At 44.3% G+C, this 22,437-nt stretch overlaps 1 protein-coding gene across 1 annotated transcript in view; it reads right to left on the minus strand.

Annotated features, from left to right (window-relative positions):
• Positions 1–14,805: 14,805 nt before the first annotated feature.
• Positions 14,806–22,437, minus strand: part of ARSB (arylsulfatase B) — a 194,062-nt gene continuing 186,430 nt past the window's right edge. The window contains exons 7-8 of the mRNA XM_017959684.3: positions 19,236–19,358; positions 14,806–18,074 (exon numbers count right to left, since the gene is read on the minus strand). Coding sequence (XP_017815173.2) covers positions 17,809–18,074; positions 19,236–19,358 — 389 coding nt within the window. The 3' untranslated portion in view covers positions 14,806–17,808. The remainder of the gene's footprint in view (positions 18,075–19,235; positions 19,359–22,437) is intronic.

Below are 22,437 nucleotides of genomic sequence, written 5' to 3' on the forward strand. Positions count from 1 at the left end.
CTATCCAGCTCAGTCTGCTGTTCACTGGAGAAGGCAGCATGATGTGTTCTGTCATTTTTTTTTTTTGAGACGGAGTTTTGCTCTTGTTGTCCAGGCTGGAGTGCAAAGGCGCGATCTCGGCTCACCGCAACCTCTGCCTTCTGGGTTCAAGTGATTTTCCTGCCTCAGCCGCCCAAGTAGCTGGGATTACAGGCATACACCACCACACCTAGTAAATTTTGTATTTTTAATAGAGACAGGGTTTCTCCATGTTGGCCAGGCTGGTCTCGAACTCCCGGCCTCAGGTGATCTGCCCGCCTTGGCCTCCCAAAGTGCTGGGATTACAGGCGTGAGCCACCATGCCTGGCCTCCTTCTGTCATTTAATCTTCTCACAGCCCTCTCCCCAGCTTCTTCCCCTTCCCCTCTCACCCTTCAGGATTCCCCAGGACTGAGATGATGAGGAGGAATGAGAGGGAAGGGGCAGAGAGCACCATGAGCAGTTTGTGGCTTTGCCTGAGTGTTTGGTGTCCTGTGCACTCTAAGCCCAACTCTTTTTAGGACATATTGATGGGACTTCAATATGAGATACCTTCTCCCAGCACAGGGACTTCTTGCACTGGGCCCTATGCCCTCTATCTCTGAGCTCCTCTCTGCTGGGATCTTATGCCCCAACAGGTAGATCTCTTTAATACCTCTGGCTGTCACTGGGCCATGGAAACCCACTCACCCTTAACCTTTTGTTAAGTAAAACTTATAGGAGGCCACTGATTTGGACTGAGCTGCTATGCTAGACTCCAACAGATCAGACCAAAATGGAAACACTCCTGCTAAAGTTCCACATCACCAAATGTTGCTGTTTATCTGACCTTCTGAGAAACCAGGAGAGATTATAGCCAAATCCCCAAACAGGCCAGTTTTAGCTGATGTGACAAGGAAGTCCCCTCTGCTTAAATCCTTCCAAGGAAAGTAACTGACAGTAGCCTGATGCTAACCAATCCGCTTTTTGTTCCCCATTTCTGCTCTCTTCAGCCCTTTTCTGTCTATAAAGTTAACCTCTTCTGCTCAGCTCAACAGAACACTCATTGTATTTTATTGAATGAGATGTTGCCCACTTCTAGACTCACTAATAAAAGCCAAGTAGATCTTTAAACTAAATGTGTTGTAATTTGCCTTTTGACACTTTCAAATGGCATCTTGCTACCCAGTTGCCCTCTGTCTTCTTACCCTGCCACCTGGCTCCACCTAGCTCCTGCTTTCAGAGCTCTCGAGAGCCAGGTGCCAGTCATCATGCCCCCAGACTCCAGGGTACACATGGCAGGCTCTCCCAAGACCTTTGGCATTTGCAACTCTGGTAGCAGCACATGTGGGCTGAAATGTTTTCACCACTCAACAAGCTTCTATCTATGAAATGAAAGTTTGTCTCTCCTTGCAAGAATCTCCCTAAACCCGAGGTTCTCTTGGACCCCCTCTTTGCTTGCTTTGGGGGAGGGGATCCCCTTCCCCATGGGAAAGGAAGGAAAAAGCAAAGCTTGCTCCTCTTACAAATTCCCTTCAAGGAACTCTCCATGAACCTTTAGCCTATCGTTAGCAAGTCCAGTGGGATTCTTTTAGCACCTCTCTTTAGAATGTAGGAGTGCTTATCACCCACTGATTCCAACTTTGAAGTTTTGGCCAACACCTGAGACAACAGGATAAGTTCCATTCCATATCCTGTTAGCTGTTTCTTCTGCTTAAAATTCTCTTCCTCCTTCCTTAGACCTGCCTTCAGTCTCACATCCCTCCCTACCTGCAACCTCATCTAAAATGTCATAGTAAATAGGACAAAAGGGGTTACATTGGAACCTTATCTCTGAACAAAACTCAAAATCATAAAAATACATTTATTTTATCTATTTTATAAAACAGATATGGTATATGTGATTGCACACAATTCTGAGACTGAAAAAAGAATAAGTCAATTATATGGGGCTTTAGCTGTTTGATAAAATGATATGGTAACACATTATGTTTTCCTTTATTTTACATTCAAAGGCAGGAAGATGAAGAGGAATATTTTTGCAAAAATTTTCAAGAGTTTCATAATTTCCTGAGGGCCTCTCTTCCACCTTTGATATTCAAATCACCTTCTTTTGAAGAGGTTTTTGTGTCACATCCTTGTCAATTTTCTCTCTCTGTTAGCTGTTCTAATTCTGCCAGATCCTTCTTTGTCCACGGGCTTACCCATGATTGAGTAGTTCTCTAACTTCACTGCCCACTGCATGAAAGTGCATTTGCTTTGCATCGTATTTCTGTATTGTTACAGCACTGGGAAATCAGGGGGAGGAGGGCTGACAAGGAGCATGAGGCGGCTGGCTAGAGGGAGGAGGCAAGTTTAGCGAGGATGGGGTGTTTGCATTTGGATACCTTTTATAAATGGCAGGGAAGTTCATCAGTCAACACTGTGTTGTAACAACTTCTGCTTCCCCATGCCACCTTATGACTTTGGGGCTTAGATACTGAATATTGGGATAACGAGGAACCTCTGCCAGCATCCAGGGAGGCGGCACACTTTAAATGCCTCTCAGCTAAGATGGAGGCAAGGACTAACTGGAGCCAGCAGAGTATGCAGGAGACAAGGATAACGGGGGGAATTTGTCGAGCCACAGAATCCAGAAGCAATCGGAAGGTTCTGAAAAGGAAGGTAAGGGAGGTGCCAAGAAGAGTTTGTCCTCTGTGACCACCAAAACTCAAGCTATCTTAGTCTACACATAAGAGACCAAGCTTTTATCTCCTTTAACCTCAACTCCTGCCTTACATTTTTTTTCCAACTTCACTTTCCTTAAGGAAACCACTAGTTTATCTTCATTGTGTCTAAATCAAAAGAACACCCACGCCCACCCTGTGGAAGAAGGAACGCCTCTGTAAATACGGATTGATAACTAAACAGCATCAGGAAGCACGTCACCTGCCCTTTGTAACTAGTCCTCGGCATTTGCAAGACTAGTCTCAGCACCAAGTATAAGCGATGGAGCCAGTTTTCTGCAGGGAAGTCACACATGGAAAAGCATTTGTAAAAAAGCATGAACAAATGAAGGGGGAAGATCTTAGGGAAGGATTGGAAGATGAAGGGGAAAAATCTGAGTCTGTTCAAATCTGGAGACCGTAAAAAGTGTTTGAAGCCATAAGCTTATATCTTGGAGGAGATCCCAGGGTAAACAAAACTTGCCTGAGGAGTCTGGATAGTGTAATAGTTGGCCCTGATTTGGCGAAGGCGCTGAAGCCCTCCCAGCTAACAGAGAACAAGCCCTTTGAAGCTCCAGAGACAGACTTCCCTAGAGCAGGCAGCAGGGTGGAGTCGCCTGGAGGCTGAGAATGCAGGGTCTGCAGGCAGAACATCAAGGTTTGGAACAAGAACCAGAGGGAAATCAAGGACTAAAATGTCATCCTAAAATGAGAAGGTGGTTAGGTCCTTGGAATTTAACACATTGAACACTCATCCTACTAGTATTACCTAAGCCAAGCCCTGCTGTGAGGCAGATATTCCACGAAACAAAGCAGACATGGGCCATTCCTACTGATTAACAATACAGTGTGACGACCACTCCTGTGGGAGATGTGCGAGTCAGGAACTCCCATTCCAGTTCAGTGGGGTTAGGAAAACCTTCCCGGGGAAAGGGGCCTTTCAGCTTAAACCTGAAGGATGAGTTAGTCAAGCAAAGAGAAAAGAGAAGAATGAACTGCACCAAGGAACTCGCCTATGTTAAGGCCCAGAATCACGAGGGTGCTGGCGGACTGGAAGAGCTGAAGGAGGTTCAGGAGTTCAGATGAAAGAAATTGGGATTATTCATACTGGAAAAGGAAATGCTAAAGATTGAATGCAAGTTTTCATTATAATAAGGTATTTAAACAGAAGGCATGACCTCCTACATCAAGCCTTGCTCAAAAAAAAAAAAAAAAAAAAAAATGGGACTCAGGGGTTCCCAGAACTGATCCAGACTCAGGGATGGGCCAACCCAAGTAGAAGGGCCAGAAGGCCTCAAAGCAGCATCCCCAGAGATCCCCAGAACCCCTCTCAGGGAAAGCCTGTGTGGGGCCGGGTAGAATAAGACCCTTGGCACTGAGGGTGAGATGGTCCCAAGGGCTCAGAAATAAGTGGTTGTTAAATTGCTTTCTAAAAAAGGCAGTCAGCTATCTGTAGAGCTTTCCTTTTGCCAAAGGGTGTTCCAATTGGGACCAGACCTGTGTGCTTGGATTACAGGGCAAGGACTGGGCAGAGCCCAGCGGCCTTCCCTCTCCAGCTCCTCCCAGCAGGGCCCTTATTCCAATATTAATGTCCCAACATTAAAAGAACATTGGCCAGGTGCAGTGGCTCATGCCTGTAATCCCAGTACTTTGGGAGACTGAGGTGGGTGGATCACCTGAGGTCAGGAGTTGGAGACCAGCCTGGCCAACATGGTGAAACCCCTTCTCTACTAAAAATACAAAAGTTAGCTGGGTGTGGCGCTGTGTGTCTGTAATCCCAGCTACTAGAAAGGCTGAGACAGGAGAATTGCTTGAACCCAGGAGGCAGATGTTGCAGTGAGCCAAGATTGCGCCACTGCGCTCCAGCCTAAGTGACAGGGCGAAACTCCGTCTCAAAAAAAAAAAAAGAACATCACTTTGAAGGAGCGCCAAATGGGGAGCCTTTCCAATGTGCTCACAAGTCTCACTTTGGTTCTGTCCACAGAAAGGAAAAGGACCTTGCCTATTCTCTGGCTACCCCTTCTTTTTCCTCATCTCCTGCCACAATTCCAGACACAAAATAGAAATCAGAGACAGCTGTGCGCTCAGAGTGCCCACCTGGAACAGGAGGACTGGTAGCCAGCCTGGGACGAGGGTTCAGGTTCAAACAGGTTGTTTTTTCCTTTGTCTCTCCTCCCACCTGGGGCTCCTTCCCACCCTCTCCTGCTCCCTCTACTGGGGCCCAGGAGATTGGATGAGAGGGCTGGTCAGGCCACTCAGGAAAGAGCCATGGGGGCAATAAACACATGGAAAAGTGTAAACATCTGGCAGTAAAAGAAATACAAATTAACACACCATTTTAAAGTCTGTCAATCCAGCAAGAATCTTAAAATTGTATAATAATAAGCACTGGTAAAAGTAAGGTCAATCTCCACTCACTGATGATGTTATGGATAAAACCTTAGTAACAAGGGGAAGGACTAATGGCACCCACTGCTCACTGCACAGTGCCATCCCTGTCCCAAGAGAGGCTGTCTCCCCCTATCTGGGGATGGGTTAGCCGGACCTGACTTGGCTCTGCTTAGTAACTAGATGGTTTGGACTGGGGTGATCACTGGGATGACATATTCTTTCTTTTCTTTTCTTTTTTTTTTTTTTTTTGAGACAGAGTCTCACTCTGTCATCCAGACTGGAGTGCAGTGGCGCGATCTCGGCTCACTGCAACCTCTGCCTCCAGGTTCAAGTGATTCTCCTGCCTCAGTCTCCTGAGTAGCTGGGACTACAGGCACCTGCCACCACGCCTAGCTAATTTTTGCATTTTTAGTAGATATGGGGTTTCACCATGTTGGGCAGGATGGTCTCGATCTCCTGACCTCATGATCCACCCACCTTGGCCTTCCAAAGTGCTAGAATTACAGGCATGAGCCACCGCGCCTGGCTGGGATGACATATTCTAAAAGCACCATCAGTAGAAGCCCACAGCAGTCCCAGTCAGATCCAGTCTTCAGGAGATGACTCCCCAAGACTGTTGCCTGAGAAGCAGGGACTTGCCTCATCCCAACCAGTAAGAGGAATGGTGGACATAATGACTCTGGCTTAGCTACTTAACTTTTTTTTTTTTTTTTTTTTTTGAGACAAAGTCTCTCTGTCGCCCAGGCTAGAGTGCAGTGGCACGATCTCAGCTCACTACAACCTCCATCTCCCGGGTTCAAATGATTTTCCTTCCTCAGCTTCCTGAGTCACTGGCATTACAGGCATGCACCACCACACCTAACTAATTTTTGTATTTTTAGTAGAGATGTGGTTTTGCTATGTTCGCCAGGCTGGTTTTGAACTCCTGACCTCAAGTGATCTGCCAGCCTCGGGCTCCCAAAGTACTCATTACAAGCATGAGCCACCAAGCCTGGTCCTGGCTACATGGGGCAACAATGCTGCCAGTTTAGGCATCAATGTATTTTTCTGACCAGGTTGTGCTGACCAATAGAGAGTCCTCTAATTTATATATTAAACCAAAACATGCTATCTGAACCTAAACATAGTCAGTTTTTGTTCCTCTTTTCAAAGATAGATCCTTGGCCAGGTGTGGTGGCTCACACCTGTAATCCAAGCACTTTGGGAGGCCGAGGCAGGTGGATCACCTGAGGTCAGGAGTACCAGACCAGCCTGGCCAACATGGTGAAACCCGTCTTTACCAAAAATACAAAAATTAGTCAGGCATGGTGGTGTGTGCCTGTAGTCCCAGCTACTTGGGAGGCTGAGGCAGGAGAATTGCTTGAATTCAGGAGGTGGAGGTTGCAGTGAGCTGAGATCGTGCCACTGCACCCCAGCCAGGGTGACAGAGTAAGACTCCATCTCAAAAAATTATAATAATAATAAAAAACAAAAAACAAACAAAAAAACACCCCAAAACAGAGATCCTCACAAAGCAATATTCTTTATAAGAAAGTCCACATATCCAGGCTGACACTTTTGTTCATCCCAATCCCCAAAAATAAAAATAAATACAAACAGAACTTTCAGAAATATTCTTTGTATCTGAAGTATTTGTCACTCTACACCTCAGAGCCCTAACCATAGAATGTGAAGGACCTATTGACTTTGTACCCAAGAGAACAGTCTATGTTGCTAGTAGAAATCACCTCCTCCTCCAGAATTCAGCAAGATGGTACCTGGCTATAACTAAAGATTAAATAACAGCTGATGTCAACTGGTCATAGAACTAGATACAACATTCATTCCATTTTCAAGCCAGCACTCTCATCAGAAGCTATAGTGATACTTTAAGAACCCACCTGTAAATTGTATCTGTTCTTCATATCAGCGTTGTGCTGTTGGTTTTGTCTGCAAGTTCACTGGGAAGATGGCACAGAGGGCCACCAACTTCTACGACCTGTGTATGGGGAGGCAATTTTCATGTGAAGTATATGAAAAACATCACTAAACTTAAAGAAATTTGTAAAATCCCAGAAGCCACTAATTAGCATTTCATCCTACTACCTCTTTAGTTGTTGCTGCTTCTTGGCTGAACAGCTGTACCAGTCCCTCCCTGGTTTCCTGCCCCCACTCCTCACATGTGTCTGTCATGCTGGTGTTCTTCTTCAACTCTAGCTTTGACCATCACTCACCGCAGATTCCCTGGATCATTGACTGCTTGAACAGGATTTCCTACAAATTATCCTCAGTCCTTTGAGGGGCAGGTCAAAGGGAAGGGACGGGAGCCAAGGGCTAGGGGTCCATCCATTCGCAGGAGAACAGAGCGGGGTTTTGAGTTAAGAGCTTTGAGCCTGGGCTCCAATTCCAACGCTACTGGCCGAGCGACTTCACACAACATAATTTCTAAAATGGCAAAAACATTTATCTAAAGAGTAGATATTACTGTGAAGAGTTTAGTGGCCACTGTAAGAGTCAATATTGTCTGGCCGATAATGTGTCCTCAGTAAAGGTTAGTTCCTTACTTTGCTCCTGTAATTAGCAAGATATGGCACATCTGATGAGCTAAACCACAGACTCCAAAGAGGTTCTGGTGAACTGGGGCCAGAGGAGGCCACGTGGGCACCCAGGGGCTATGGGCTTGTTGATGAGGCAGAAAAGAAGCAGTTTCTAGGCATTAGTAACACTGAGTTTCCTGGGGTATACGGAGGGCCCTTATGGTCCAGGGGACCATAGATTATAATTGTAAACCAAAAAGTATCTGAGACAGGCCTCAATCAATTTCGAAGTTTATTTTGCCAAGGTTAAGGACATGCCCAGAAGCAAAAGGCACGGAATCAAAGAAATGATCTGTGGTTTGTGCCTTTCTCCAAAGATAATTTTGAGAGAGGGCTTCAATATTTAAAGGGGAAGCCAGGTGCAGTGGCTCACACCTGTAATCCCAGCACTTTGAGAGGCTGAGGCAGGTGGCTCATCCGAGGTCAGGGGTTTGAGACCAGCCTGGCTAACATGGTGAAACCCCTCCATCTCTACTAAAAATACAAAAATTAGCTGGGCGTGGTGGTGCACACCTGTAATCCCAGCTACTCAGGAGGCTGAGGCACGAGAATCGCTTGAATCTGGGAGGCAGAGGTTGTAGTGAGCCGAAATCGTGTCACTGCACTCCAGCCTGGGTGACAGAGGAAGATCCTGTCTAAAAAAACACACACAAAAAAACAAAAACTAAAGGGGAAAGCAGGCTGGAGAAGAAAGAGGGAGGGTATGGAAATCCACATGTTGCAAGAGAAAAGGATCAGGTAGGGCAATAGTCAATTATGCATTCGTCTCAAGCTCAGTAAATGGGCATTTACCGATAAGGTGAACCTGTGGAGATATTTAACCTTTTATCTGTAGCTGAGCTTTATCTGCTTAGGAACAGAAGGAAAGGCAGTTTCTGCATGAGTCAGCTTTCAGTTTTTTTTCTTCTGGTGTAGTGAATTGGGGTTCCAGTTTTTCTTTTCCTTTCACACAATCTTGGAAATTAAGGTAGAGAAAGGGGATCAGAATCTGACTCAGGGAACTTCTTTTGTTCTTTTTTTTTTTCAACTTCCCACAGTATACTGATGTAATCAGGGAACTTCTTAACCCAAGAAACTTCCGTGTTCTTTCTTTCTTCCTCCTCTCAGTATTATTTCTTCTAAACATTTCATCTCTGTATATTGCATCTCTACTAACTTGTTTATTGACTTTCCTGGCTTCTTCCTTTGGTTGAATCCTATGATTTTCTACTGTCTCTCAGAGGATGTGTATGTTGATTTCTTATCATGTTTATACATTTAACTCATTTAGAATTCTTCCCTTGCTTTGGGGTCTCCAGGCACACGAGCAAAACAAACTGTTAGAAAAAAAAAGTGTGGCTGTGTTTCTTCTTGGAGGAAATGGCAGGCGGCGGGGAGAGTAGGGCATTGGGAAGTGAAGTCGCCAGTCACCATGGAGCACCACCCAGCACCAGGCATCGGGCCTGGGCACATCAGAGCCAGCATGTCTGCCCGGAAACATTTCCTTGTCTCTAGGGCAGCGTTGCCAGGTCATACACCTGACATTACTGACACTGAATTACAGTGAAAAGTGATTCACTCTTTATTCTCTTTCCTTCCTTCCATGCTGGAAACAGTTCCTAGCTCAAGTTTAAGAACAATACATATTCACTATGTGTATTTTTGTGATTATCGATGGTAGAGGTATTTCCTTTATCATGGTAATAAAAAAGCATCCCTTTAAAGTACTAGAATAAGTAAAGAGTATCGCTTTAAGGAAAGGCACCATGGTAAGACCCCCACCGATGAAAGGGCCTGTGTGAGCCCCAGCTGTCTGAGGTAGGGCTGGGAGCGGTTGCTGGGGGGGCTGCAGAACCACTGAGATCGCTGGGCATCCCCTTGGCCCTGGCTGCCTGTGGCGCTGCAGCTGCTTTCTTTGGGTGGGTAAGGAGCATCTGTGGACCTCAGTGATACAACTGCAGGTCCCACCGAGACGAACCCTTCTCCTTGTCCTGCAGTCCTGGATGTGGGGGCCCCATATTTCCATCACCTGTATGAGTTAAAGCAAACACTTTCATTCATGCTGTGGCCTAAGAACCAAGGAAAACCAGATGCCCTATGATGAAGCCCCAACAAGTAACCTTTTATTTTTTCTTATTTTTTTGAGATGGAGTCTTGCTCTGTCGTCCAGGCTGTTGGAGTGCAGTGATGTAATCCCGCCTCACTGCAGTCTCGACCTCCCAGGCTCAGGTGATCCTCCAACCTCAGCCTCCCAAATAGCTGGGACCACAGGCATGTACCACCACGCCCGGCTAATTTTTTTTTTTTTTTTTTTTTTTTTTTTTTTTTTGAGATGGAGTCTCACTCTGTCGCCCAGGCTGGAGTACAGTGGCCGGATCTCAGCTCACTGCAAGCTCCGCCTCCTGGGTTTACGCCATTCTCCTGCCTCAGCCTCCCAAGTAGCTGGGACTACAGGCACCCGCCACCTCGCCCCCGCTAGTTTTTGTATTTTTTAGTAGAGACGGGGTTTCACCATGTTAGCCAGGATCGTCTCGATCTCCTGACCTCGTGATCCGCCCGTCTCGGCCTCCCAAAGTGCTGGGATTACAGGCTTGAGCCACCGCGCCCGGCCCCGGCTAATTTTTAAACATATATTTTTTGTAGAGGTAGGGTTTCGCCATGTTGCCCAGGCTGGTCTCAAACTCCTGGTTGCAAATGATCTTCCCGCCTCGTCCTCCCAAAGTGCTGAAACTACTGGTGTGAGCCACCGCGCCCGGTCCAAATAACCTTTTCAAACCAAACCAGCTGCTTCCCTAACAGATCCAGAGTACATGCTAATCAAAGGTTTTGCCTTTAGAAATACTTTATACAGAAAGAATTCACAGCTGTCATGTGGGTGAAAAGCAAAAACAGGCCGGGCGCGATGGCTCACGCCTGTAATCCCAGCACTTTGGGAGGCCGAGGTGGGCGGATCACGAGGTCAGGAGATAGAGACCATCCTGGCTAACACGGTGGAACCCCGTCTCTACTAAAAATACAAAAAACTAGCCGGGCGAGGTGGCGGGTGCCTGTAGTCCCAGCTACTCGGGAGGCCGAGGCAGGAGAATGGCGTGAACCCGGGAGATGGAGCTTGCAGTGAGCCAAGATCGCGCCACTGTACCCAGCCTGGGCGACAGAGCGAGACTCCGTCTCAAAAACAAAACAAAAGAAAAGAAAAACAAGCAAACAAAAAACAAAAATTAAGACAATGTGGGTTTCCTTGCTGGGCATCACGCAGCGTTCCTCTGACTGGTGAGCCCCTCTGCTTTCCCACCGTCCTGGGTCCTCCCCCGCCCCGCCCCCGTTCAAGCCTCATGTTTGTACTCCACTGCAAGTGAGCATTCTGGGAGCAGGGGCTCCTCAAATGCCCCCTCACCCCCTGTTGGGGTCTGGCCGGGCTTGGGTGCCCTTATCTTCACCCAGTGCATGTTACAGCGTGGGCTTGAATGATTTCACCTATAAAATGTTGACATAAAGGCCAAATCTAAACTTCAATTCCTTTAATGCAAATAAAAGCCCAGTAAATCTTGTTTACCTGTTTTCCCGAGGAAGGAGAGTGTGTGTTTATCTCCTCTGTCTGGCTCTGCAAGGCTCTGGTCTGCACTAGAGGCAGAGTCCCTTCCTTGCTGGCCTGACTGATCAGACACTGGCCTCTTGGTGTCCAGGCCCCCTCCTGAGGCCCGTGGGGGAGAGTGAGCACAGGGTGGGGTGAGTGTGAAACCACCGCCCTTTGGAGTCAATATCCTGGGAACATCTGGACCTCATTAACGAGATTAAAATGAAGATTTCCTAAAGACTGACATTTTATTTATCTACCATCTTGAATCTCTAAGAGGGCTCAGCTGGGCACAGTGGGATTGAAAACCAACCTGCGAAGGGACCACTTGATTACTGTCTTGTTACAGGGGTGTAAAAGAAGGTTCATGACGGCTGTCTCCGGTGGTGGTTTATGGATTGTTTAATTTTCTGTTATGTTTTCTATATTTTTAAAAATTGTAATAGTAATATGTATTATCTCTGTTGTCACAAAAGTAATAAAGGTGATTAAATGCAATATCTGAAGTGCAATCAATGACTGGTGACGTTGGTGAATTGGTTTGAGAATGAAAACATCCCTCCAGCTTCCTGATGGCCACAAATCCCTGACGTCAGGCCCAGGGAGTTGCCGCTCTCCTCTTCTGCCATCCTGGCGGTGGCTCCCATGGCACCAGGGCAAAGGAACAAGAGATGTGGTGGTTACTTCTATACCATCTGAATCCACCTGGGTAGCAGGGATGGTCAGGGTGAACAGGCTGGTTTTTCAGCGGAAACCAATCTATACACAATGTGACTATTCTCTACTTGAACGAAAAATAGGTTTTAAAGTTTAAGTGGTCACTGCAAAGGATAATAATTATTTCAATATATCTGGTATCGGCCAGTATGATGGTTAATATTGAGTATCAACTTGACTGGATTGAAGCATGCAAAGTATGGTTCCTGCATGTGTCTGTGAGGTTGGTTCCAAAGGAGGTTAACATTTGAGTCAGTGGACTGGGAGAGGCAGGCCCACGCTCAATCTGGTGGGTGCCATCTAATCAGCTGCCAGCAGCCAGGATAAAAGCAGGCAAAGGAACGTGGAAGGACTAGACTGGCTATGTCTTCTGGCCTCCATCTTTCTCCCATGCTGGATGCTTCCTGCCCTCAAACATCAGACTCCAAGTTCTTCAGCTTTTGGACTCTCGGACCTATACCTGTGGTTTGCCAGAGGCTCTTGGCTTCCCTACTTTTGAGGTTTTGGGACTCGGACTGGCTTCCTTGCTCCTCAGCTTACAGACAGCATATTGTGGGACGTTATCTTGTGATCACGTGACTCAATTCGCCTAATAAACTCCCTTTCATATATCCATCTATCCTATTAGTCTTGTCCCTCTAGAGAACGTGGACTAATAGAGCTGGCATTTTATTTTTATTTTTTTTTTGAGACAGGGTCTCACTCTGTTACCCAGGCTGGAGTGCAGTGGTGTGATCACGGCTCACTGCAACCTCGACCTCCCAGGCAATCCTCCCACCTCAGCCTCCCAAGTAGCTGGTACTACAGGCATGCACTGCCATGCCCCACAAATTCTTAAATTTTTTGTAGAGATGGCGGGGGTTCACTATGTTGCCCAGGCTGGTTTTAAACTCCTCGGCTTAAGCAATCCTCCCTCCTCAGCCTCCCCAAATGTTGGGATTACAGGTGTGAGCCACTGCACCTGGCCAATTTTCTTAAAAACACGTAAGCTGAAAAGAACTTTATGTCATAGAATTAGGTTGTAAACCTCTTAGGGGCAGGCACCATGCCTTTAGTTTTGTTTGTATCATTTCTCTGGTCACTATACCTCCTCCCCAGCACCTGATGCATGGGTATGAATCCTTCTGCAGGAAAACCTGGGCAGCAAAACCTCCATTTAGGAAACCTAAGTCAATATATTTAGGTTTTGTAAATACAAAAGCCAAAATTTGCATTCACAAAAAGATTTACAAAAAGGTTTCTTCAAATAGTGAATTTCTCTGCATCATTTAAAATGAATAAATGAATAAACATTTATTCACAAATGTTTATGTTTACAAGCCCATTTTGGTTATTTTCTTGACATAAATCATTTTACACTTGAACAAAGATTGGCTATTGAAAAAATGGAAAAGATGAAAACCAGGTAAGCCTTTTACAATTAAGACTGAATGAATGTAAGCATTACTCCTGGTTGTTTAAAAATTACATTAAAGGCTGAGTATAGTGGCTCACACCCATAATCCCAGCACTTTGGGAGGTCGAGATGGGAGGATTTCTTGAGTGCAGGAGTTTGAGATCAGCCTGGGTGACAGAGCAAGAACCCTGTCTCAAAAAAACAAAAGGGAAAAGAAAAAAATTATATTAAACAAGATAGTCTGTTTAAAGCAGCTAGTACAATGCCTGGCATATAGTAAGCACTCAAAAAAATTAGCAGCTTTTATTAGAATACTTTTAGAAAATGAGTTTGGAAAATCTCAGGCTATTTTTTAGCACAGTATTATTTCACATCCTCACACTGGATTTCAGTCATTTGAGAGCCAATCAACCAACATTTACAGAGAATCTATGTGTCAGGCATTGTTCTGGACACTAAGGATATGAGACTTTAGCAATTATCCAATTCAACCCATCACTTTACCAGGAAAAAAACCAAGGCACAGAGAGGATGAAGTGATTTGTTCATGGTTAGTATGCCGCTAAATAGCAAAGTTGAATGCTTTTTCTACTATCTCTTTTCAAATAGCAGCATTTGATAAATGCATGTAGACTTGACAATCTATTCCCCAGGAGGCTAAACGAGACCATTTTCCTCTGATGTGGTGTGAAATAAGTCCACCAATCTGACACTCGCTTTGAAAAGTAAGATTTTCCTCCCCTAGAATATGAGCTGGCCTTAGTGACTCATTTCTAACAAACAGAAAAATGGTAGAAGTGACAGTGTACACCTCTAGAGACTAGGTCATGAAAGGCCCTGTGGCTCCCTGCTTACTTGCCCTGGAGGAAGCTAACTGCCATATGTGAGGACATCCAAGCAGCCTGTGGAGATGCCCATGTGGCAAGGAGCTGAGGCCTCCAGCCAAGAGCCTTGTGAATGAGTCAGCTTAAAAGTGGAGCCTGCAGCCCCACTCAAGTCTTGGGATGACCACATGCCTGCTTGACTACAATCTCGTGAAAGACCCTGAGCCAGAACCACTGGGCTAAACCACTCCCAGTGTCCTTACCTCGTAGAATGTGTGAAGTAATAAACGTTTATTGTTTTAAGCTGCTAAGTTTTGGGGTAATTTGTTACGCAGCAATAGAGAGCTAATACTCTCTCTCAGTGTCACTTTGTTTTCACTCCTACCCTTCTTTGACCTCCCTCTAATACCTTATTTTATAGTTTATATTCGTAGGGCAATGACTGACACTTTTTTTAGTTCTAAAATTTTTACTATATTTATTTATTTAACAGCTTTACTGAGATATAATTTATGTACCATAAAGTTGGTTGACACATTTTAAAAACTGTAATAAAACATAAAACTTACCATTTTAACCACTTTAAAATATACAATTCAGTGGCAGTAATTGCATTTATGCTGTTGTATAACCATGACCACTATCTAGTTCCAGAACTTTCTCATCACCCCAAATGGAAGCCCCATACAATGGCTGACATACTTGAAAAGATTAATTTTATTTTGTCTCCCAAATCTGGAACAATCACGTAGTAACAAAGAAAAATGAGCTCACAATTAAATAAGCAAAACCTTCCGTAGAGGTAAAAAAATGTGCCGGGCACGGTGGCTCACACCTGTAATCCCAGTGCTTTAGGAAGCCGAAGTGGGTGGATCACTTGAGGTCAGGAGTTTGAGACCAGCCTGGCCAACACGGTGAAACCTCATCTCTACTAAAAACACAAAACATAGCCAGGCGTGGTGGTGTATGCCTGTAATCCAGCTACTGGGGAGGCTGAGGAAGGAGAATAGCTTGAACCTGGGAGTTAGAGGCTACAGTGAGTGGAGATTGCATCACTGCACTCCAGCCTGGATGACACAGCAAGACCCCATCTCAAAAACAAAAACAAAAACAAAAACAAAATTGGAAAGAAATAACAATATTTCTAACAACAATATATCAATCTTTTCACATTCTTACATAGAATCAGAGAATCTAATGAGATACATTCTACTATGGATAAACCAAAATATCAAGTACTTGTTTTACAAAAAATTAGTCTTCAAAACTCTTTTGAACTCTACTGGGTGCAGAATATCCCCCATTGTGTCCGGCAACCAAGGAACTAGAACTGGAGATAGCTGCTGGGAGGATGGCAGCAATAACAGATAGGTGCCCTGTAGCAATGGCCTCCAACAGCTACCTACACCCAGCCTTGGGATTTGGAGGATGCAAAAGGAACATCTGGGCTCAGTTATTTCATGCTATCAGCCATACGCTTCCAAGTGGGAGGTGATGGCAATTTGGCCAGCTGTTTGCCAACCCAGGAGTTGGGTAAAGGTTGGTAAGAGATGTTATTAGTTCTAGCACCATTTACTTCCAATAGTCTCATTTTAATACAATACAGGTTAGTAGTGACCAGAAAATATTGCTACTGAATTGAAGGATGACTATACAGGGACCTATATCAGATTATTTGTTGCTTTTAGTTGCTAGTGTCCCATAAAGAATAGAAATGGAAATTGCTGACAAGAGAGTACCCCTGGTAGGCACAGTTCCTTTTCTCCCCACACTGGGGAGGACGCTACAACCTTGCTGTAGAGTGTCCTGTGACTGCCCAGTGATGTAGATTATGCTCCTACCCCAGGAGGGGCAGTTTGAGAACCGAAAATCAACAGTTGGAAGACATTTATATTACTTCCATATTCAGCTCATTGGACTAGCATCTTTCATGGTGTGAGACTTTCTCATTTACTCATTTGTCCATTTATTCATTTGTTTTAAAAAACGAGGCCAGGCATGGTGGCTCATGCCTGTAATCCCAGTACTTTGGGAGGCCAAGATGGGAGAATTGCTGGAGCCCAGGAGTTTAAGACCAGCTGGGCAACATAGGGAACCTTGTCTTTTCGAAAAATAAAATTAGCTGGGTGTGGTGGTATATGCCTGTAGTCCCAGCTATTTGGGTGCCTGAGGTGGGAGAATCACTTGAGCCCAGGAGTTCGAGGCTTCAGGGAGTTGTGACTGTACCACTGTACTCCAACCTGGGTGACAGAGTGAGATCCTGTCTCAAAAAGATACAAAAAATTAAAAATAAAATAAAACTTAAAAAATGTATTGAGTGCCTTCAGGCAGTGTTCCAAGCATTGGTGAACAAAATGGTGGGGCGAATGCAGAAAAGAATATCATTTTTGCACATATTTATCTGGGTTTGACACTCTTGAGCTACTATGGGCTGTTCCACATTAGTAAGACATTAGTGGGATTGAGAAAGAGCTGCAGGTCAAACTGTGCATCCTCTTTCCCAGACCCCAGAACCTCAATACAAGCAGTAAAACAGAGAAAAAGAGGACTGTGGGTGTGCCCTCCTCTGCTTTACCAAGGCCCAGTATCCCAGACATTGGCCACTTGCTTTTTCATATTGTTTCCTGAGGTTTCTTCTCACTGCTAGTAAATAGCAGTGCAAGTCTTAATACATTATGAGATAAAGCCACAATCACGATGACTAACTCCATGCAACATAGGAAAAGCCTCACTGAACAGATGCCATGAGCCAAGCATCTACCACCCAGCCCTCTTAGTGTCTACCATGAACATCCTCACAGAGCAACTCCACTGCCTGTTACAGGGAGGCCTCTAGCTTCAGCCCTAGCAGCAAAAGTAAGGCAGGGCTCAGGAGCATTCCAGAAATCAGGGGTGCTTAGGTAGTGAAGCAAAGTGGCCTTCCCAGGGATAGGACAGTGAGGTCAAAAGGAAGGGCAGGAAAAGCCACAGAAGAACTGGAAGTGGCAGGAAGTCTAGACAGAGTGAGCAATGGCTGGGGAAAATAAGTTAGGATAAAAACACATTTCTTTATTGTAAAAGCCACAATCAAGGTGGAGGCATTTTGCTGTTGACCTGAACAACAAGATGGGCTTTATGCTCTGTGATGAGAGAAGCTGAGTAAGGGGCGAACCAAGAGGGGTGGTTCACATGGAGTGCCTGAACATGATCCTTCACCGACAGGGAGAAGCCTTGGCCAACAGAACCATTAATAACGGTCTGCTGCCTTCATTTGTGTAAGAAATGTGATTCACTCCAATAAAACTGGCTATTGGCAGACAGGAATCGAACGTCTGACTTGTGAGGCTAAAAGAGCCAGCTGTTCCAGCCTCCAGGACTCAGTGAGAACTTCCTATTTCAAGTTAAGTTCCCAGCTGTCCCACAGCTTAGGAAAGCAGGATGAACCCAGCCACCCCCACCTCTAGACACATGCTCCAGCCAACAGCAGGAGTGTTGCAGATTTTATCAGCTTCTTAAATGCATTAGGGGTTGAAATTAGACACCTCGGTGTGGTTTAAGAGCAAGAGAAGGGCCAAGTGAACTCAGGTTGGGATAACAAATGAGACAAGAGTCATGAGGAAAGGTCTGAGGTCCAACTTCCAATTGAAAGGTTTTCGAGCCTCCCTGAAATCCTACATCCAAGGGCCCCACACCCCAGTGGCCTTGGGGTCACAGCGGGGGTCCTGTGCAGGGAAGTACACGGGCACTGAGTGTTTATGGTAGAACTGTAGGCGGGACAGGAGCTTTGTGACGATGTGAGGATATTCTCTGGACAGGTCATGTCTTTCTTCAGGGTCCCGATCAATATCAAAGAGCCAGAGGGTCTTGGTTGGTGGGTCTGATGAGGGTATCTCAGAAACATTGTATTGAGATGGTGGAGGGAACCAGTAACCACAGCCTAGCAAAGAAAACAAAACAGTTTACTGAGGGAGAAGCACAGAGGCAGGTTCTAATCTCAGGGAAGGAGTCTGAGGCCAAGGCTGCACTGGGTCGTGGGTGTGGACACACAAAAAGATGTGGCCCTACATGCTGTCTCTAGATGCTTCTCAGACTTGACTTCTGGTGCTTTAACTAGACATGTCTCACTGCTTCACAAGCAAGGACACCCAGAAATGTGTGTGCATGTGTGTATGTCCTTGTCACAAGGACTGGGGCATGGGGTGCTGCTGGCATTTAGTGGGCATGAGCTAGTGATGTTAATGTCTTGTAATACATGGGACAACCCCAGTCAAAAAAGACTTGTCTTATTGCAAATGCCAAGAATATTCTCATTGGAAACATTGATTAATTACATCACAGGCTTAACCATCATCCCACATATTTTAAAAGTATTGAAAAGATGTTACTCTTAGAGAATATAATCAAGGGAGCAACCTCCTTCCCCAGCTATACCACTGGTTGAGGGTGTAGCTCTCAGAGACTCTCTTTGCTAGCTAAATGTGTTGTGCTTGATAGCCACACATATTTCAAATCTGTATTTTCCATGAAGCATAAGAGTGACATTTATTCCTTTCACCCCTGCTACAGTTAATTCTCTCTCTCTTTTTTTTTTGTTTGTTAGGATGAGTAGGTTAAACCATCCCTTCTTATAATTTCCTCATTCAGCAGCCCCAGAGATATGTTTTGCAAGAGGCAGTTGTTACTTTGGTAAGCTTCTCCTTGATGATCCATTGGGAAAGCATACTTGCACCATGACAACAATGGAAACTGTAACTGGGAACAGGCAGAGTCTTAAAAGTGGGAAAAGAAAACCTTGAATAAATAGTTGTCTTTCTAGGACATTTATCAGGAGGGATCATGAAAGATTAGAAAGACAAGTTAAGATTTCAGGAATCTGAGCAAAGTGAGGTGAGTGGTAGGGCTTAGGAGCCTCGAGGAGGAGCCACAGAGGAAGAGGTGGGAAATGGTTAGAACAAGAGTGATAATGTCCTCTCTTTCCAGAGAAATGGCAGTGGGAATAAAATCCCAGGAGTGCAGACAGACTGGAGATACTGCCCTGAGGACACGGCCCTGCGTTGTCTACCCCGGGAAGCGAAGTTTGCTAAGCTAAGCACTCTACCTGGGTAGCCCGTGAGGAGTTTCCAATTTCCATGTCTAATTGCAGCATGGACAGATGTGTTAAAGGCTGAATATTCTGGAAGAGAAGAGTCATCCTTTGCTGGAGCCATGCTGTTCCCAGGACCTGGGAAGAAATAGTTTGAAAGACTTAGATCGCCGTTATTGGAACGTGTCGTTATAAATCAGCATTTTATACTCTTGCAGAACAGTAGCTTTTATTCAACACTGGAGTGCAAATGTGTATCTTGCCACAGAAATGAATCTTTTATTAAACCCAAACAGAAAGCTATAGTTACACGAAATGTCAGTCATAAACCACCGCAAATATAAAGAAAATCCCAAAGAGATTACAACACTAATTCATCCTTAAAATCGCTATGTTCTGCCAATGTACAGCTAGCCATATGCAGAACAGTGTTCTGTTACAGCAGGGTGACTTTTTTTTTGGTTTTTGTTTTTGGCTGTTAAAAATTTAAATACATTTTCTGTGTGTGCTTATACTTACATAAATAGTATAAGAAATTATAAAATGTGCATTTTAATGCAGTCATTTCAAGCTATGAGAGTTCATGCATGCCATGATAGAGTACAAAGATTTATTTTTTAACAACTCTTATGAAATCTAAAAGTGAGCAGTGCTCAGTTAACTATTCAGATAGGATAACTATGGGGGTAAGAATAAATGTGGTAAACAAATTTTTGGCTGGTATCATGGATTATATTAATTTATCATGTTTGAGATCTTATATTAATTTATCATCAGGTTGGTTTTTTGCTTTTGTGGGGAGCAATTACTAATCTCTACCCCCTCTTAAGTTTGAAACGAATTAAGAGGTAGAGGATAAACAGATGGAACAAAAAACATTGCTTTTGTTACTGACAAAATCGATTGGAGAGAATATGGCTTCAGATCTGTGGCAGAGTGATCCTGTTTGTAATTGACCCTTGACTTAGAAAGACTTAACCCTCATCGTTGATCTTGCTGAACACCCATTGGCCTCCCTTAGAGCACACAACTGAGAGCAGACGAGAGCACTTACATATATCCAGGTGACAGGCTGGCTGGAAATTGGACCCAGCAAAAAGGGTCTGGGTTGAGCATGCTCAGTTCCTCCTTTTGAATAACTTCCTCCTTTGCCTGATTATGAAAGGAGTGAACAAGGAGAGAGTTCTACTCTTGCGGAAGACCCTGGTGGGTCCACGAGGGCCCTCACCTCACTCCTACCTATGCATATGGTAGGAGTGAATAACATATAGTCTGTTTTAAGCCCACATTTATCTGTTAGCTTTGCAAATATGGTCATGGCAATCATCTTGGGATCACTTCGAAAGGTTGCTGAACCACCAGCCTAATAATTAACTGTCATAATATGTGAAATGTCTGTAAATGTATAGACTCCATTGGAGTGGTTAACCCATCTGTCTGCCTTCCTTTGATAATAGACTTTGAGAGAGCCCTCATCCTCACCCAAGCAGGGCTTCTGTGCTCCTGGGGTTTTCATGCGGGTGTGTTGGCGGTGGAAAAGGTGGGACACGCCATTCTTTTGCCAGTCGTTTGGAAATGACCTTGTAGAGACAAGCTGGAGACAGATCCAGCAAACACTGGTGCTTTCAGAGCTTCAGTCTCAACAATCACACAGCAGCAAATCTTTAGCACCAAAGAGGAAAATATTTTTGACTTCTTATTTCTCTGCTTGTGGATATTTTGGCTCCAATACAAACAGATGCTTCTAGTACTTGAGGTGCATGATGATGACTATCACAGGAAGTGGTTGCTAACATACAGACTGCGGTAAAACCGTGAATCCTCATGGTTTACTCCTCACAAGTTTGTATGAAGGCCACATTTTGATACCAAAGAATGTTAAATAAAACAAGCATGTTTTGTGAACATAAACAAAAAAAGGAAATTTAACTATCTCATCTATATGTATATTTATACACATTTTTTTTCTTAAAACAAACAGGAACATAAAATACCTAAACAATAAATAAGCCTAAGACTAAACTATGAAAGATACTATTATCTTGACTTTATTGTTTTCATTTTGAGAAATTAAACAAAGGGAAAATTACAAAGAATAACATGACTAACACCCTATGAGCCATCACCCAAAATGAACAGATGTTAACATTTTGCCATGTTTGCTTTTTTTAAAAAAAAAATAAAAGAAACTGGACAATAAAAATGAAGTGGAAGTCTCCTTTGTTCCTATCCTCAAACCCTGTCCTTTCATGTACTCCTCTAGAAGCTGCTACTATTGTGACTTCAGTCCATCTTTCAGCCATTTTAAAATGCAGAATACATATGTGCCAAGGGATAATAAATAGTACCATTTTATGCTTTTAAAATGTATGTGTGTGCTGTTGGTGGGAGTGTAAATTAGTAAAGGTATTACAGAAGACAGTATGGAGGTTCCTCAACAAATTAAAAATAGAACTACCATACAGTGCAGTAATCCCATCACTAGGTATTTATCCAAAGGAAAGGAAATCAGTATGCCAAAGGGATACCTGCACCCCATGTTTATTGCAGTACTATTTACAATAGTCAAGATATGGAATCAACCTAAGCGTCCATCAATAGATGAATGGATAAAGAAAATGTGGTATATAGACACAATGGAATACTGTTCATCCATAAAAAAGTGTTTGTTGGTAAAGCCATCTAGGCCTAGAGTTTTCTTTGTGGGAAGGTTTGAAATCATTGATTTAATTTCCTGAGCAGGTATAGGACCATTCAGATCTTCTGTTTCTCCCTGTGTCAGTTTTGATAACTTGTATTTTATTAGGAATTTGCGTAATACATGCGAAGTTTTGGAGCATCTGTAGTAATATTGCCTATTTATTCCTGATATTGGCAACTCATGCTTCTCATTTTTTTCCAAGATATATTTTCCTAGTGTTTAATTGATTTTATTAGTTATTAGTGTTTTGTTTTTTGTTTTTTTTTAGATGGAGTCTTGCTCTGTTGCCCAGGCTGGAGTGCAGTGGCGCGATCTTGGCTCACTGCAATCTCTGCCTCCCGAGTTCAAGCAATTCTCCTGCCTCAGCCTCCCGAGTAGCTGGGATTACAGGCGTGTGCCACCATGCCCAGCTAATTTTTTGTATTTTTAGTAGAGATAGGGTTTCACCATGTTGGCCAGGCTGGTCTGGAACTCCTGACCTCATATCTGCCCGCCTTGGCCTCCCAAAGTGCTGGG

Source organism: Papio anubis, chromosome 5, assembly GCF_008728515.1.
Source record: "Papio anubis isolate 15944 chromosome 5, Panubis1.0, whole genome shotgun sequence".
In the NCBI taxonomy this organism is placed as follows: Eukaryota; Metazoa; Chordata; class Mammalia; order Primates; family Cercopithecidae; genus Papio; species Papio anubis.